Consider the following 16,741-nt stretch of genomic DNA (forward strand, 5'->3'; position numbering starts at 1 on the left):
TTACATTTTTATCGTGATGAAAGCATTTCAGATGGAAAGACGCTTTTGAATATTAGTGTTTTGTTACGTACAAAAAAGCAGTAACATCTATGTAAGTGACTTCACGCGAGTCGCAAGTTGCTTACATTATAGTTGATGCAACCCACATGACACTAAACACGATGTTCCAAATAATTATTTGGTATTAACATAGTAAACCCAATTAAGAGCAAATATATTTTCCGTCTGATCTGTAATACTTAGTGAACGTAAAATCAACTATAGTAGTTAAATAGTTACAGACTATATATATTTTACTGTGAAATAGGTATGTAGAGTGAGAAACTTTACATAAATATTGAATCATTATTGCATCAGAAAATAATCACTTTTCTAGAGTGGAAATAATTGATTAAAATGAGAGAAATTTATGTATAATGCTTAATTCAGCAATTATTTATTAAAATAAATATATAAAATGAAATATTGTATTACTCATAGTTGTTTTAAGCTAAATATTAAAAAATATCGATACATTTCAATCGCACATATCAACATGTTCGGTTCCATTAGATTGATTTAGTTTTGAAGTGTTTTTTCCCTGTGTCAGCTGATTTCTTCTGATTGTTCTGCTAGCGTCAACAGCCAATTCATTTGTCGTCTGCAGCAGTGTCATAGTGTGATGGTTGTGTTGGTGTAAGAAATAGCCTATTTATACGTTGACACAGGCTAGTTTGATTGAATAATAAATCTAAATTAAAAAGCCTAAGCTGATGGACTTGTTACATAAATGTGTTTAATACAATTTCTTTAGGCCTTTTTGGAGTTGTTTATATGTTGTGTTTATAATCTGTGTTGGACACAACTATATGTGACTAGTATAATTAATTACAATCTCAATATATGGTTAGGGCTATAGATCTATCAGTTTGAATATAAATAAATTTCGGCTTTTTTACCTTTATCATGAATTTTGGTGGAACAGTTCATCTCAATCGCATGGGAGTATGTGTTGTATTTGTTTGCTTTCTTATAGTTGCTTTATACATGATTAGAGATGTAGAAGATTCGGAAACAAAGAAACTTCCAACAATTAATGTAAGGCAGGTATTAATCGCTGCAATCGAACTTGCACAGAAAGGTGGTGAACAAGTGGTGAAAGCCAGAAAACAAGCAGATTTGGTGGTGCACAGCAAGGGTAAAACTAAAGAAGGTGCCAATAATCCAGTTACAGAAGCGGATTACAATTCACACTGCGTTATGTATTTTGGATTAAAGAAAGCTTTTCCGTCTTTACAGGTATGTCTAGATATAACATATTTAACCTGTAATGGATGATATTAGAAATCAAACAAGCATACAATTCAAAAATTTATGTGATAACCTAATCTTAATGTCAATTAATTTGCATTAGTTTAATTTAAAGAACTTTCCACTATGAAAGGTAATTTTAAATTATTTTATCATCTTGTAATGGTATTGATAACATTGCGTTGATAATTGATAACTTTAGCAGGCTACACACACACATTATCTACAGTACCTCTTCCACCAATCATGTAAAATGAAACTTGGTTTTAGTGTTATTTAACAACCAAAGTAGCTTGTAAATATTCAATGTTGATTTTTCAACATCTATAATAATGAGGAAGGTAATAGATTTTGGTAATGGGTGCCTTTAAATAATCGATAAGTATATTACCAAATATTGTAATGAATAACTGTAATATTGATTGTCATGAACCTATTTGAAACAAATTTTTAAATAACAAATGGCTATATATGTTGTGCTATTTGAACATCGATTTCAAAAGTTTAATATGTCCGAACAACAAAAGAGATATTAAATTCTAGAATTCATTTTGGAGCCAAATCTGTGGAAAGCACAGAGTATAATTATTTCAGTGTTCCCAAAATGTCATCTCTTCCTACCACAAATACTATTACTCACACAATTAATGGATTTATTGTTATTAATAAATTTTGCTAAATATCCCACGGTATTCCATTAGCAGATAGTAATTGCTTCAGCTCTCAAAATATTACACCTACATTGTTTATAGCTCAATAATATAGGTTCTAACCTTGTGAATCTTTAAAAAATGTATATAGACTAAGCTGTTATTCCAAGTTTAGCGTTAATTGTAAATTATAAATAGAATGATTTCTAAATAGATTTTGCCCTGTCAAATATTTGATCATATATATTTAATCAAGTAGCTCAATCTTGAGACAAGTGTTATACAGCCCATAGCCTGGCGACAGACTTGGCTCCAAAACTTCGCTTCACTTCAAAGTTGCTTATTACCTGCATCGAGTTGGCATCAGCATAATTAAACTTATAACAGTAGTCTTAAGAGCAAATATGTTACGAGTAAAAATAAGTATTTTTCGATATTAATTTTTTATGTCTTAACCCCTTGAAAGCCAAGCCATAAATTCTGTTTTTTGTCTAAACACCTCAGCCATTAACCCTCCAAGCGTCCATTAACGCAATTTGCGTCTACTCAATGTTTACTAAGTGCAATAGACGCAAATCACATTGATAATCTTACGCTGCTTAAATTCACTTTACCGGTGCTATTACCAGTCAAACCGCATTAAAAAACTATACTGTTTATCATAGAAGCTTGTAAGTTTTTATTCCTGTTTATCTGTGTAGATCTAGTGACATAAGAGACATTTAAAAAAAATTGATGTCAGTGATTTTTTTGAATTGAAGTGGAAGCAGGAAAAAAATGTTAATTTACTAATGTAAACGTTTTATCATTATACATTTCTGTTTTTAGGGCTAAATTTGCTACAATAAGGCTATTTTAAATCGTTCATATTTATTTCATAATATTTCAAAAATATAGATACTTTGTTTTTTTACTAAACAAAAACGTTTTTGTAGCAGTTAATGTAAAAAAAATATTTTTTAATTTCACTCCAACACAGTCAGATTCTTACAGTTCTTTGCAAAAAATGGTATATAACACTTTGTATATAAATTATGATTAACATTTTTCATAAATTTTACAAGAAAAGCCTGCAAAATCCCACAGAACAGGTGTGTATTCAACAAAATATGATAGACCCTCAGATGATTAAATCCAGATTACTTGCTAAAAAAGACAGCTCCCAAATGCCACTTTTGGTACACTCCTACAAACACTGGTGTTACTCATCTATAAATAGTAGTTACTTAATGATTTTTGTTTTGTTTGACTCAGTATTGTATTTTAAAAGCATAAAAGTATTTATATAATAATGAAACTTATTTTTTTTCTTTAAATGTATTAGTATTTTTTCATTTTTTGTAATTGATTTTCAAGTAGATTGTTATAGTAGAATTACTGTAGAAGAAATATTTCAAAGAAACCATTATTATTTTTATTACCATTATTATTCTTAAATACCTTCAGAAATAAAGTTTTTGGAAAATGTTTTTTCCAAGTACGTTACTGCCTTCTGAATTGCATCTTATTAATAAAAAAAAAGTTTAAATAATTGTAACAACCCTAAAGGATGTCTATTTATGTTTAATTTGATATTATATTAAAAACTAAAAATAAAAAAGTAAAGGAATATTGTAATCAAATGAAAAGTGCTGATATATACGTGCAATGCCGTTTTTGGAACTGATTTTGCGGTGCCGATATTCCGTCTCAAGGGCGTTTTAGAAATATAATTCCAGAGTTAGTATATCAGTCCATATCTGTTAAAGGATTAAGAAATGTATAGTTTTTGTAATTTTTTATACTTTTGATTTTGTATTCTTATCAGCAATACTTTTTCTGGAACTTCAACTAACCCCTAAGTGCTAACCAACTGTCACATACCAATTAAAAATAATATTTTTGACTCTTGGTAATAAAAATAAATCACTGTATTGAAACAAAAAAATGTTTAAAAGCACATTATATGAGCAAAATTCCTGAATATTATGGTGCAACATACAGATTATATCAGAAGAGGAGTTATTGGAAAGCAAGTGTGGGCAGTTGTCCTCGCCCAAGCTGACAATGCAGCCTGACTCTGAGCCGGGACTGGACAGCTTGGTGGATGAAGAGTTGCCTGTGAGAGACCTCGCAGTCTGGATTGATCCTCTGGATGCAACCCAGGAGTTTACAGGTATTATGCTGTAATCCTTAGTTGGCTTGGAAATCTACATCTTTATAAGCAAACACCAATCACCCATTGACCAATGTATCTCAAGAATGGCAGTGCTTTTATGGCATGCATGAAGCTGGAGTATTACACTCATATGCTGTAAATGTGCAAAAATTGGGCTTTAAAATATATTGCAAAATCTAAAGGATTTCAGTCACTCAGCCTTAATCTTCTAGCTTGTTTTGTATATGTCCCTAGTATATAAAAAGTTCAGTTATATGTCTAGAAGTTTTTCTTCTCTCAGTATCAAAGCCATTACATTATTTCTCCCAAATAGTCTATGAACAGCTCTGGTTGTCGTAGTCAGTGGATGTTCTTAGCTAAAGTGATATTTTAGCTAACCTCAGCCCTCTCACGTTTACAATTTTTTACTAACACTAAGAGGACACCAACAGGCTTGTAGACTATCTCTTAAATCTAAAGCCTGATCCTTTCTTGGTATTGTCAGTTCTTTGATGTTTTCATGGCAAAATATAAAAATAAATTTTCGTTTACATATTCCTCAAGAATTAGAAAGTTGTCATACATGGTATTTTTTGTAACATGATAAAAGTTTAAAAAAATTTAAATTATTCTTCTTCCCAGAAATTGTAGATGCCGAATTGTAGTCCCTAGGTTGTAGTATGAGTCCCGAATATATTTAATTTCCTCTTCAGTTAGATGGAGGACAGTTGATAAGGTTGCAATGACCACCATAGATTCTGTGTGCCCTACCTGATTGTCTGTTGTGCGCAGAAAACCTGCTAGATTACGTGACTACTATGGTGTGCGTGGCTCACAAGGGCAGGCCTCTCATGGGGGTGATTCACAAACCCTTTGGAGACCCACCACACACCACCTGGGCCTGGCTTCACCACGGCATGTCTCCGGATTTGATCTCCTACAAGAGTGTAAGTTGGTCATTTATAAATTCATTCATCTTCTGTTCCATGTTATAATGTGTCTTTATATGTGTTTTATTGCATGGAATACCTACAAAATAGCTTTTTATATCATGAAATCTCTAGCTTCATATATCTATAAAGCATTATTTTTAGGTGTTTTTATTTAGTCTTCCAGTCCATTCCATTTCATTTTGAAATGTGCACTAAAAAGACTATTTCTGCATTCTGGTAGTGGCAAAACGTGAAGGGATAGAGGGTCACAGATATTTGCCAATGTTGTGTAACATATGTTATCATCATAGGATTGCTTAAATTAATAACGGACTGAATATTTAACATTTATAAATTCAAAATATAATGAAAGAGGTAAAAACTGTGTAAATTTAATTTGTAAGTCTTAAAACATGAGTTTATTATTAATTTAAAATAAGTTTTCAATAGGATATATAAGCAACAAGGATAAACAGGATTGCCGTAGATTACAATGGGACTATCTGATGGGAAGGAGGGGTGACCGTACACAGGTCAAAATGTCTGCCTTTAATCCGTAGACAACACTGCCTCTGCATCTTCAATAGACAATCAAAACAACCACTGGTCACCTTTTCTTTTGAAAATAAATAAATGTTGAAATTTCATTAAAAATATAAAAACTGTTTACTGATATTTGTAAAAAGCACGTGAATTAGGTTGTATGAGTTGGTGTTTGAAAAAGATTTAGTTTATTGCAGAGATAGAATTCCTGTAGATATAGAATAATGTGCGTGTTGAGGTTTTTCAAACATATCATATAAATTCTTATACATGTGGATTAAAATAAATTTTATAGTAAGTTGTATTATTGTAAAAGATTTAGTTTCTTATACTAAAATGTAAGTTAGAAATCTATGTCATGTTTTAAAAGCTACTTTTAAAATTGATTTTGAACTGTGAACAGAGGATCAAGATTAGATTTGTAAGCTGCCCCACAAGACATGATCTCAAAAGCAAAAAGAGATTTATGTAGATATGTAGAAAAGAACTGACGTTCTTATTTACCACAGTGAACTGAGGGCCCTATATATTTGTATCATTTCAAGATAACATAATGGGTTGCTGTTAAAACTAGTTGCCCTCAAAAATATTATAAGGGCAAGTAAAATACTTGTTAACATAATAATATTGTGTAATACCTCAATAATAATATGTAATAATAATAATAATATTGATTAAAGAAGTAAAATGATAAAAGTTTGAGGTTTCTAAGTCAATCTCAACTGACTTGAAGTTTTAGCATCGGATAATGCAACAACCTACAAAATGGTTGCTTGGTTGCCACTTCTAGAGTTAAGGAAATTGCAAATTCCTTATCCTTCATTAAATTATCTGGTTCAAAATATTGTTAATCCAAAAACAAGGATTGTTTTGGACTAATTTTGAAATTTTTGTTAGCTTTTGCTATGTTACATACCAAATGAAATAAAAATGTTTCAACCTTTTATTACTATGTACTTTAATTAGATTTATGAATACTGATAGATAATCTATGTCATTGAATGAGAAAATATCTAAAACACTACTGCTTTGAAATGTTCATATCAATCTATTACAGATTAAAATATTAAATAGTGTGTTAAATACTATTTTCGTTAAATATGTAATAAAAATAAATCCATGGGTGTGAAATGCACTGGAAATATTTTTATGGTTTTTGTGGTACATAAAAAAATATACTCGTATGTAGTATAATATTAGAATTTTAGTTGGTTATAGTTGCTATCAAATTAATAAATTATTTGTACCCAAAAATTTATATAAATTTTAAATATTTTTCAAATTTTAATCCCAAAATTTCCGTAACTTATTGTAAAAACAAAGGGTCTGGGTCCTTTTGTTTTGGCAGCCTCCCCCTCCATGTGGCAGGCCTGGTAACACTATAAGTTAACATATTTTACTTGTGCTATAAAATCCCAAAAAATGATATCAATTTAATTTCTAAATTTACAAAAATCTTGTATTTGTCAATAAATAATTGAAACCGTATTTGTCTTGTAGACTACTGTATTGATGTTGTAGGCTGGTGGTGAAACTGCAGTGATAGTATCTCGTTCACACTCTGGATCGATAGTGGAGACTGTACATCGTGCTCTTGGCTCTGACGTTCCCATCATCAAAGCTGGGGGCGCCGGTCAGTTGTGTTATTTCATATTAAAAATACTTATTGTCCAAAAAGGAATTAAATTGTAAGTAAATAACTTGACAGGATTGGAAGGCACAATAGTATGAGTCTTACATAGTGACTTTCAGAAGTTTAAAATACCTATTTTGACGAGTTTTAGATAAATATTTTATGTTTTGCCTTTGTCATTTGCTTATTGAGAAATACTTCTTTAAAAATTGTGTTCACTTTGAAAAAATCCATAAAAAAAATATTATTTATAAAAAATACAGCAATTTTATATGGACAATTCTAAATCCTCACAATTTTGATTAGTAGATATTGGGAATATTTACACAATTTATTCTTTTAATAGTTTGGAGAGATAATTTGCATTCTTCAGCTATGTTTTCTTTAGTTTTTCTGAACATATTGCCAATAAGATCGTTTGGTAGTCTTATTAATACAAGATCTTTAAGCAAGTATGTGCACTGTTATTTCTTCTTACTACTAAACGTAACTCTTCTGTAATTACAAAATGCTAAATAAACTGATACAACAGAGTATCAAAGTACCTGTCAGAATATAGTGAAATAATTACTAATAGGCGGATAGACAGACGTGTTAGGACTTTTAACCGTGAAATCAATACAGTTCGTCCAGTGTACAAGAGAGACCTGTATACTAAGTTTCAATTCTATCAAAGATTATCACATAGATGGACAGACAGACAGACAACTAGACCTCTTTGACCCGAAAAAACCATAATCTTTCTCCTTGGATCAAGAGAAAGGTGTTTACCAAGTTAAAAATCTCTGGGACTCTTGTCTATCAAGAGTTATCGCACAGACAGATGGAGAATATTTTTACAGAGAATATAATTTGAAATAATACCTAATTATTGTTATTAACACAACCTTCTTTTATGGATAAGGAGTCTTGTTCAATAGAAAAGGCTTTCCATTTAATTTCAACAATGAAAGAGGATGTCGGCATATTAGTATTCTGTTTACATGATTAAAATTACACTGATAACAATGCATTAATGTTATGTAAAGAAGAAAATTAATTTGTAATGTTGTAATATTAATTATAAATTAACCCTCTGTCTTCCAGTAAAAAAAATGTTTTGGGAGAATGCAATCATACTTTAAAAAGTTCATAAAACATACTGTTTGTCAATGTAACATAGTCATATGTATATGTTTATGTACTTGTAGTATGAAATGTACAATTTGAAGAATACATAATGTTAAGTTATAATCTTCTATACCGATTTGTTTTTTTAAATATTCATATACAATTTACTTGTAAAATATATATTATATATGTTTGTACATATATAGATAAATACAACAAAATTTTACTTTTGCCACCAAAGATATGATAGGCCTACTATAAAATTGTATACGAGATGTGTCCAAAAAGTATCCGACCTTGACGTCTGGCATGAACTGACGTTACTCGGCGGCAACGACAATCTGGTCCCCTTCAAAGTACTCCCCTCCACAAGCCACTACCTCATTCCAACGCTCCTCACACTTCCGGAAACACTCCTTAAATTCATTTTGCGGAATGGCTAATAGGTCTTTCATCGCATTTTGTTTTATATGTTCAACATTGTCAAATCTTTTTCCTTTCCAAGGAAGTTTTAATTTCGGAAATAGCCAGAAGTCACAAGGGGCTACGTCAGGACTGTAGGGAGGCTGTCGTAGTTGGTTGATGTCGTGTTTGACCAAAAAACGCTGAATAAGATTTGAGGAATGAGCTGGCGTGTTGTCGTGGTGCAGGATCCAGTCACACGGCTTGTCCACAGTTCAGGTTGTTTCCTTCGCACTGTATCTCGTAGCTGCCTTAGGACCTTCAAGATAATACTCCTTATTCACTGTCTGGCCTCTTGGAGCATATTCATGATGAACAACGCCGTCCTGGTCAAAAAAAAACTGTCAGCATTGTCTTGACATTGCTTCGACTTTGTCTTGCTTTTTTCGGCCGTTGCTCTTCGTGAGTTTTCCACTGTGAAGATTGAGCCTTTGTTTCAGGGTTGTAGCCATAAACCCATGACTCATCACCAGTAATAACTCTTTTAATAGCTCTGGGTCACTTTTTATCAAATCCAGATTGTCCTGTGCGATTTCAAGTCGACAGTTCTTTTGGTCTTCTGTCAGCAACCGAGGAACAAATTTTGCCGAAACACGGTTCATTTTTAAATCTTCGTGTAAAATGTTACAAACTTACGATTTTAGTATTCCTGAATCTTCTTCCAGCTCTCGGACAGTCAATCGACGGTTTTCATTAATTGCTGCACGAACACGTTTAACATTTTCAGCACTTGAAAAAAAGCACTTTCTGGCCATGAGATCCTGAGGACACTTACTTTCTGGATATGCCTCTTACTAGAAATACACAAAGAATAGTTATTAGTGAATGTAATATTTTTTTTAACTGTCTAACTCTTTTTTACTGTCAAAGTCAAAGTCAAAAATTCTTTATTAACATATACATTTAGTACAGTTTTGGCGTCAAAATATCATACACTTAATTAATTAAACATTATACAATCAAAAGGTTACAAAAAGATACAGAGTCAATGAGATAAAGTAGTTAAGTTACATTGGATATTTGATGTAGTCAGAAAGGTCAAGCATTGAAAAATTCCTCTAGAGTATAAAATGATTTCTGTAGCAGCCAGGTCTTGAGTGATCTCTTGAAGTTCTTGTCTTCTCTATTTCTCTTCAGTTCTTCCGGGAGTTGGTTGAAAAATTTGCTTCCCATGTAGGTAGGTTTCTTTTCAAACAGGGTCAGGTGATGTGCAGGTAGGGCATAGTCATAGGCGTTCCTAGTGTTATAGTTGTGATTGTTACCTAGGTGTTCAGGTTTCTGAGCTATTGTGTAGCAGATGGCTTCGCAGATGTAGAGTGAGACCACTGTCAAGATTTTAAGTTCTCCAAAAGCTTGACGGCATGACTCGAGAGAAGTCAGTCCTGCTAGTATTCGGATAGCTTTTTTTTTGTAGAACTAGAACAGTCCCTGTTTCTTGCTGAGGAGTTGCCCCATGCTAGTAATCCATACCTCAGATGGGAACTCAACTAGAGAGAAGTAAGCTGTTCTTGTAGTTTCATTGGTTACAAGAACTTTTTACTCTTTTGAGAGCATAAATACTAGAATTAAGATTACTACAGAGATTGTCAATATGTGGATTCCAAGATAGCTTGTCGTCTATTGTAATACCAAGATACTTTGCTTCATTATCTTGAGTTATTTCTGGTAGACCATAGTAGTCATAACTTTATTCAGTTCTTATCAGGTGTAAAGAATAAAATAGGGGGTAAAATCCATATATTATTTACTGAATACAAAGCATTGAAAGCTGTATAACTTATTAAGTGTATAAAGTAGCATTGTGATAGTAATGTAATAAAGGCAGACTCAAATAGATCATTAAACTAGGCTTGTAATTACAGTGTCCCCTATAATGTGTTTTGCTAGGTTTTTAACACTTTATATATATATATATATATATATATATATATATATATATATATATATATATATATACATGTGTTTAAATAACTAAACTAACATATGATCGGAAGACCAACAAATGTGACAGAAACGGCCAAATACAATTAATTGAATAGTAAAAAAGCGTGTTAAAAAGTAAGGGCTCTGTGGTGTAGTGGTAGCGCACTCACTCAGGAAGTGAGATATCCGGGTTCGAGTCCAGGGGGAGTAAGTACTTTTTGTGATTCAATGTTTATTGAAATTATATATGTAGGACAATGTTTAAGACTTGAGTATACAGAGATTTAGAGGAATTTTTGTCGCAATAGCTGTAGACTTACTGTGTTGTTTGCAGGTTACAAGGTGTTGCAGGTGGTGGGTGGGAACGCAAGTGCGTACGTCCACACGACAGCTATCAAGAAGTGGGACTTGTGTGCAGGAGACGCCATTCTCTCCGCAGTGGGTGGGACAATGACAACGATAACCAATGAGGAGATCTCGTATGCAGGAACGTCAGATCCTGTCAACACTAACGGCGTGTTGGCAACAGCGGACAAACACCAGACGTATGCGGTGAAGTTTCACAAGGCTTTGGAGAAGGATTTGCATCTGTAGTGCATTCCGAGAATACAATCAAAATATGTCCAGCGGTGGACGATTTAGACCCATCTGTTTGGCCTATGGTTCTTCAAGACTAAAAGACATTCAGTTGGTGTCACTCAGATAGTTTTTTCATAATAAATGTTTGTTATTTATATTTAGATAATATAAATTAAATTATAAATAGATAAAATTTGAGTCAGATTTAACGAAAAAAGAAATTAATTACAAGAAATGTTTAAACCAGTGTTCACGGGCGTAGCTCAGAAAGTTTATTCCTAACTAAATAATTTAAATAAAAAAACACGAAAATCTCTTAAAAAACTCGGAAGCTATTAATTTTGGCAACTGCTTTATTTTTTAAAGTAACTAAATGAATAACTACTGGTGTATGGATGTTAGTTAAATAATTAAAAATTAATATACCAATAGATATATTTTATAGAAGTGTTTTTGAAACCATGGAAAAATAAAATAGACTTTCGAACTTTGAAAAAGTAAAACACTTAATTTTACAGTAGTTAGATTAATTTTGTTTGTAATAGGAGTGTAAATTGGTACTTATTGCAAAAAGATTAAAGCACTATGGTTTGTAAGTTTCATCAATTCTGTTATATGTAATTTATTAGTTCTTAGGCGGCTAACACTAATGGGCGAAGTTTTCCAAAGCTCAGTGGATGAAGTAATAAATCTGGCTCAGTTTTCCAAAGCTTATGATGTGAGGTGAAACAGGTAGCTGAGTGGGAGTAATGCTGCCATATGGGATGTGTGTTGGGAGGAAAACTTTGCTCCCATAAGACCATTTAACTCATCAGTATAGTCAAGTCTAGTGATGGCACAAGATGTTTTGTCGAGTTTCAGCGAACAAAGATCCTAACTCGACTACAGTCTCATTATGTAAACCCCATAGTATATTTCAGTGTAGATTTGTTGAGTATGGAGATGCAGCAAGCTGTTAAGAACATAACCTTCTGTTGTATTATATGTATAAGCAGAAAAAAGGAAATTGGATATCGGATATCTGTAACCACCACCATTCTCTTCCCAAATCACCTGGTCTTGGGCTGATTTTTCCTATTATGAAGGAAAAAGGATTTTCTAAACATTTGCCATCGTTCAGTGATACAAAAAAAATCAACACTAAATTTTGAGATCTGCAATCTGATCTCTTCTTTAGGTGAATAATTAACCTAACAACACATAATTAAAATAAACAAATCATATCAGAGCATTATGACACGCTTAAGTCAGGAATCACACCATAGTGTGTTAACTTCACTAACTCTAAAACATGTATTTAATAAAAATAAAACTGGTATTGGGCTGATTTTTCCTATTATGAAGGAAACAGGATTTTTCCGAACATTTGCCATCGTTCAGTGATATGAAAAATCCACACTAAGTTTCGAGATCTGCAATCTGATCTCTTCTTCAGCTAAATAACTAACCTAACACATAATTAAAATATATGTATGTTAAAGTAAACAAATCATATCAGAGCGTTGTGACACGCATAAGTCAGCTCATTCACTTAATAAAAACAAAACACAACATTAATTATTAAAAATCGAATTACAGAATACAGGTCACAATAGTTCCTAGGATTGGTGGTTGGTTACAGAATACAGAGCTATTGGATTTTAATTATGTGATAGCTTATGGTTAAGTATTGGTAGAGTTTTCTTTGGAATCTACTAATACTTATATATTTAACTGAAAGCTACATACTTTCATTCGTTGAAAATTTGATATTATTCTATATATTGCACAACCATTATTGCAACATCTGTCTTGGACATGGCTGCATTGTAGGATAAAATCCATTCCATATCATTATCCGCTACCAACACTTTTGTTCAGTTAGTCTTTCACTTGTATTAAGCAAAGATGATAATCCTATTTAAATTTGAATCTGACTTACCCTAGCACTATAGAAAAATAATAATAATTTTCCATTGCATATAAATTTTAGTCCCAGACAATAATTATTCACTTTACAATGGTAATAATAAATGACATTAAAATAATACAAACTTAGAACAAAAACTATATTATGCTTACTGTACGAGGGGGTACCCAAAAGTAACCGGAATTGTATTGCTGGCAGCCGGCAGCCTGTAGTACACATTCCTGCCGCTAGGCGTGTGTCGCGCAACCCATTGCGAGCTCAGTGACCCCAGTTCCGTTGTCCTAGTGCATTCTGTTCGTTCGTAGTGACTGTTTTGTTCTTGTTTCGTTTTATGTCATGGCAAGTTTAAGTGAACAACGTGCAGCTGTGAAATTTTGTTTTTTACTTGGTAAAAATGCTGCAGAAACTATTTTAATGTTGAATACAGCTTACAAAGATGTTATGGGGAAAACTCAGGTCTACGAGTGGTTCGCTCGATTTAAAAATGGCGACATGTCGATTGAAGACAAACCTCGTTCTGGACGTCCATCAACCTCTCGAACAGACGAAAATGTTGAGAAAATTCGTGAACTTGTGCTCACCGACCGTCGACAGACAATTGAGGAACTATCAGAGAGTAGTGTGTTAACTTGGAGCTCGGTTCAACGAATTTTAACAGGAGATTTAGGACTGAAAAGGGTTGCTGCCAAATTTTTTCCTCGACTTCTGACTGATCATCAAAAGGCACATCGAGTTGAAACTTGCCGCCTTCTGAAAGAACATCTCGAAAATGATCCCGATTTTCTGGAAAAGGTAATTACTGGTGATGAGTCACGGTGCTATGGTTATGACCCAGAAACGAAGCAACAGTCAAGCCAATGGAAGTCGCCATCTTCACCTCGTCCAAAAAAATGTCGGCAAGTCAAATCAAACATCAAAACCATGTTGATTTGCTTTTTTGATGCTAAAGGCATTGTTCATTCTGAGTTTGTTCCTCCAGGTCAGACTGTCAACCAAACATTTTATTTGGAGATTTTAAGAAGATTGCGCAACAGTGTTCGCCAGAAAATACCCGATTTGTGGCAGACTGGAGACTGGTTCTTCCACCACCGGCACAGCCATCTCAGTTAGGCAGTTTTTAGCCAAAAACGGGATGGTTCCGCTGCCCCACGCACCTTACTCGCCTGACCTCGCTCCTTATCAGACCTTATGCGACTTTTTTTTATTTCCACACATGAAAAGAGGCTTGAAAGGTCAACGATTTGACAGCGTTGAAGAGGTTAAGAAAAAAAACGAAGCTCGAGCTTGCAGCCATTTCTAAAGATGACTACAAAAAATGTTTTGATCAATGGAAATACCGTTGGGACAAGTGTATTAGTTGTAATGGAGATTATTTTGAAGGAGATAAGGTCGTATTGTAAAAAATTTGATAATATATAATTTTTATAAAATAATTCCGGTTTTTTTTTTGGTACCCCCTCGTATAACAGCAAAATAACAGTCTGGTAGGAGTTACAAGAAAATCCAGTTCATCCCAAGAAATTTATAAACCGCCTGATCAAGGTGGCTTAAGACAGGTCATATTTAGTTTACTACCTACTTCAGCAGGTGACAAATTTTGTGTTGTCTTCCGAGATAACCACTGTACTTCAAAGACATAACTCCTAATATGTATTATATCTGTCTTCCTTCCGTAATCAGATGGTTCTTGTGTATGTGAATTTTTAAATGTCTTTTAAATGAATTATTGGTAAACTTAATTTACAAAAGTTCCAATCCCACCAGTCATGAACTTTTTCCGTATGATGTCTTATGTACATGACTGGTACTATACCATATGTTTTTAATAAATAATCCATAAATCTACAAGTCTTTCTAATTGGGTTTGTTTTATTTTTAGATATGTATGTGTGAATTCAATGGGGAATAGTCGATTACTTTGAAACTTCCGTAAAGAAAATCTTGGTTGATTCCCACAAAATAAAATTAATTGTCAATTATTGAAATAAGTTTTGAATATATGTTTTAAACCACGCAAGTTCTTTCAGAATATTTTAATATCCGTACAAAGACTTTAATTCCCATTTGAGGAATTTCAATGTTTCTAATTCCTATTAAAAAAATAATAGGATCAATATTATGGTTAGTCAACTAACCTTATGATCCTTAAATTAATTAACAAATCTATGAGATTAAATTTTTTCACAATTACAATTATTTGACTTTGTTGTATAAATCTGATGTTTTAATCTTATGAACCCCAGACATATATTTTTCTCAAATCCTTTGAAGATAATAAAAAGAGAAAGTTCTCAAAAACAATGGTTGTGTTTGGGTTTTTTGTGTAGGGTACCCTCCATGTACAACACAATGGTCAGTGTTATTGCTTCATTATTACTAAGAATATAGAGCTACCATAGTTTTGTGCCATGCTCCCTACGATATCAATATTTTCCTATTAGTACGTACAGCTATGAACAATATTCATACCAGAAAAAAACGTCATTGTTTACTTTATTTTTAAGATCCCTCTGCCAGAGTTGGAAGAGGCTATATTTTATGACCAAATGTCAACTTGAAGTATCAGTACAAAGATAAGATACAATAGTTTTGCTCATGCTAATTTATTGCTATGACAGTTATTCATTGGCTGATATGGGCTTTCAGTCATTGTCAAATTCCCATATGCTGTAGACCATGTGAAAGGAATTGACTGAAAATTTTTCAGTCCTTTGTGCCATTATTTTGAAATCTCGTAATTACTTCAAACTATTGTCCATATCCCATAAATAAGAAGTTAACTTAAATTAAAAAGATTAAATTTCAAGAATTCCAGATTTTCATCAATATTGTGGCACTATTTTCAACTTATATTTTTCTATATTGTAGTATATGTAGGGTAAATTTACGCCCAATTGTATTTGACTTCAGTTGCCAGTGTTATAACCCAACATATCTTTCCATTTTTGAATGTTGATATCATTGTACCATCATTCCCCGACCTCCCATCCTGTAATCTAGTCTCACTAATTATATAAGTAAGTGTACATAATCAGAGTTTGTATAATATTTGTTCACTTGAATATGGTTTGAATTTAAACTAATAAAATTGCCTCTGTTTTTAGAATTGTTGGTGTTTTTTCCGACAATTTGTACTTGTAACTTGATATTGTCTGTGATTGTCTCTACTTGGAAAAACTTAGATTGCTGTATAACTTAATGAACCATCGGAAACAATCACAGAATAAGTAAAGTAAGAAGTGAAATCGCTCAAAAACTAAATACATTAGTTCAATACAGAAACAACGTAATTTTAAGAAAGTTTAGCAATTTAGATCTATAACTGTATTAGCTATCAAAATTTGTTTCATTCTTCTGTAAATCCTTTACTAAGTATTGATTTATTGCCTGGAAATTAGTTTGTATAAAATTAGATGTAAGTCTCATAAACAATGAATTCGAAACAGTTTTAGATATAATGTTTACCATAAGCCTGTCCGTATAAAATTGTGAAAGACCAAACTTAACTACATTTAGGGGTACAAAAATGGGTCTCTTCCATGGACTGATTAAGCCTAATATGAAGTTAACTAA

The 16,741-nt window shown here is 32.5% G+C and overlaps 1 protein-coding gene across 1 annotated transcript; it reads left to right on the plus strand.

The window, feature by feature from the left end:
• Positions 1-619: 619 nt before the first annotated feature.
• LOC124353687 (putative inositol monophosphatase 3) lies at positions 620-11,865 on the plus strand. Its single transcript, XM_046803652.1, has 5 exons — positions 620-1,278; positions 3,924-4,095; positions 4,870-5,024; positions 7,074-7,185; positions 11,015-11,865. Exons 1-5 carry the CDS (start codon positions 946-948, stop codon positions 11,272-11,274), a joined length of 1,032 nt encoding a protein of 343 aa, XP_046659608.1. The 5' UTR covers positions 620-945; the 3' UTR covers positions 11,275-11,865.
• Positions 11,866-16,741: the final 4,876 nt, after the last annotated feature.

This window comes from Homalodisca vitripennis, chromosome 2, assembly GCF_021130785.1.
Source record: "Homalodisca vitripennis isolate AUS2020 chromosome 2, UT_GWSS_2.1, whole genome shotgun sequence".
NCBI lineage: Eukaryota > Metazoa > Arthropoda > Insecta > Hemiptera > Cicadellidae > Homalodisca > Homalodisca vitripennis.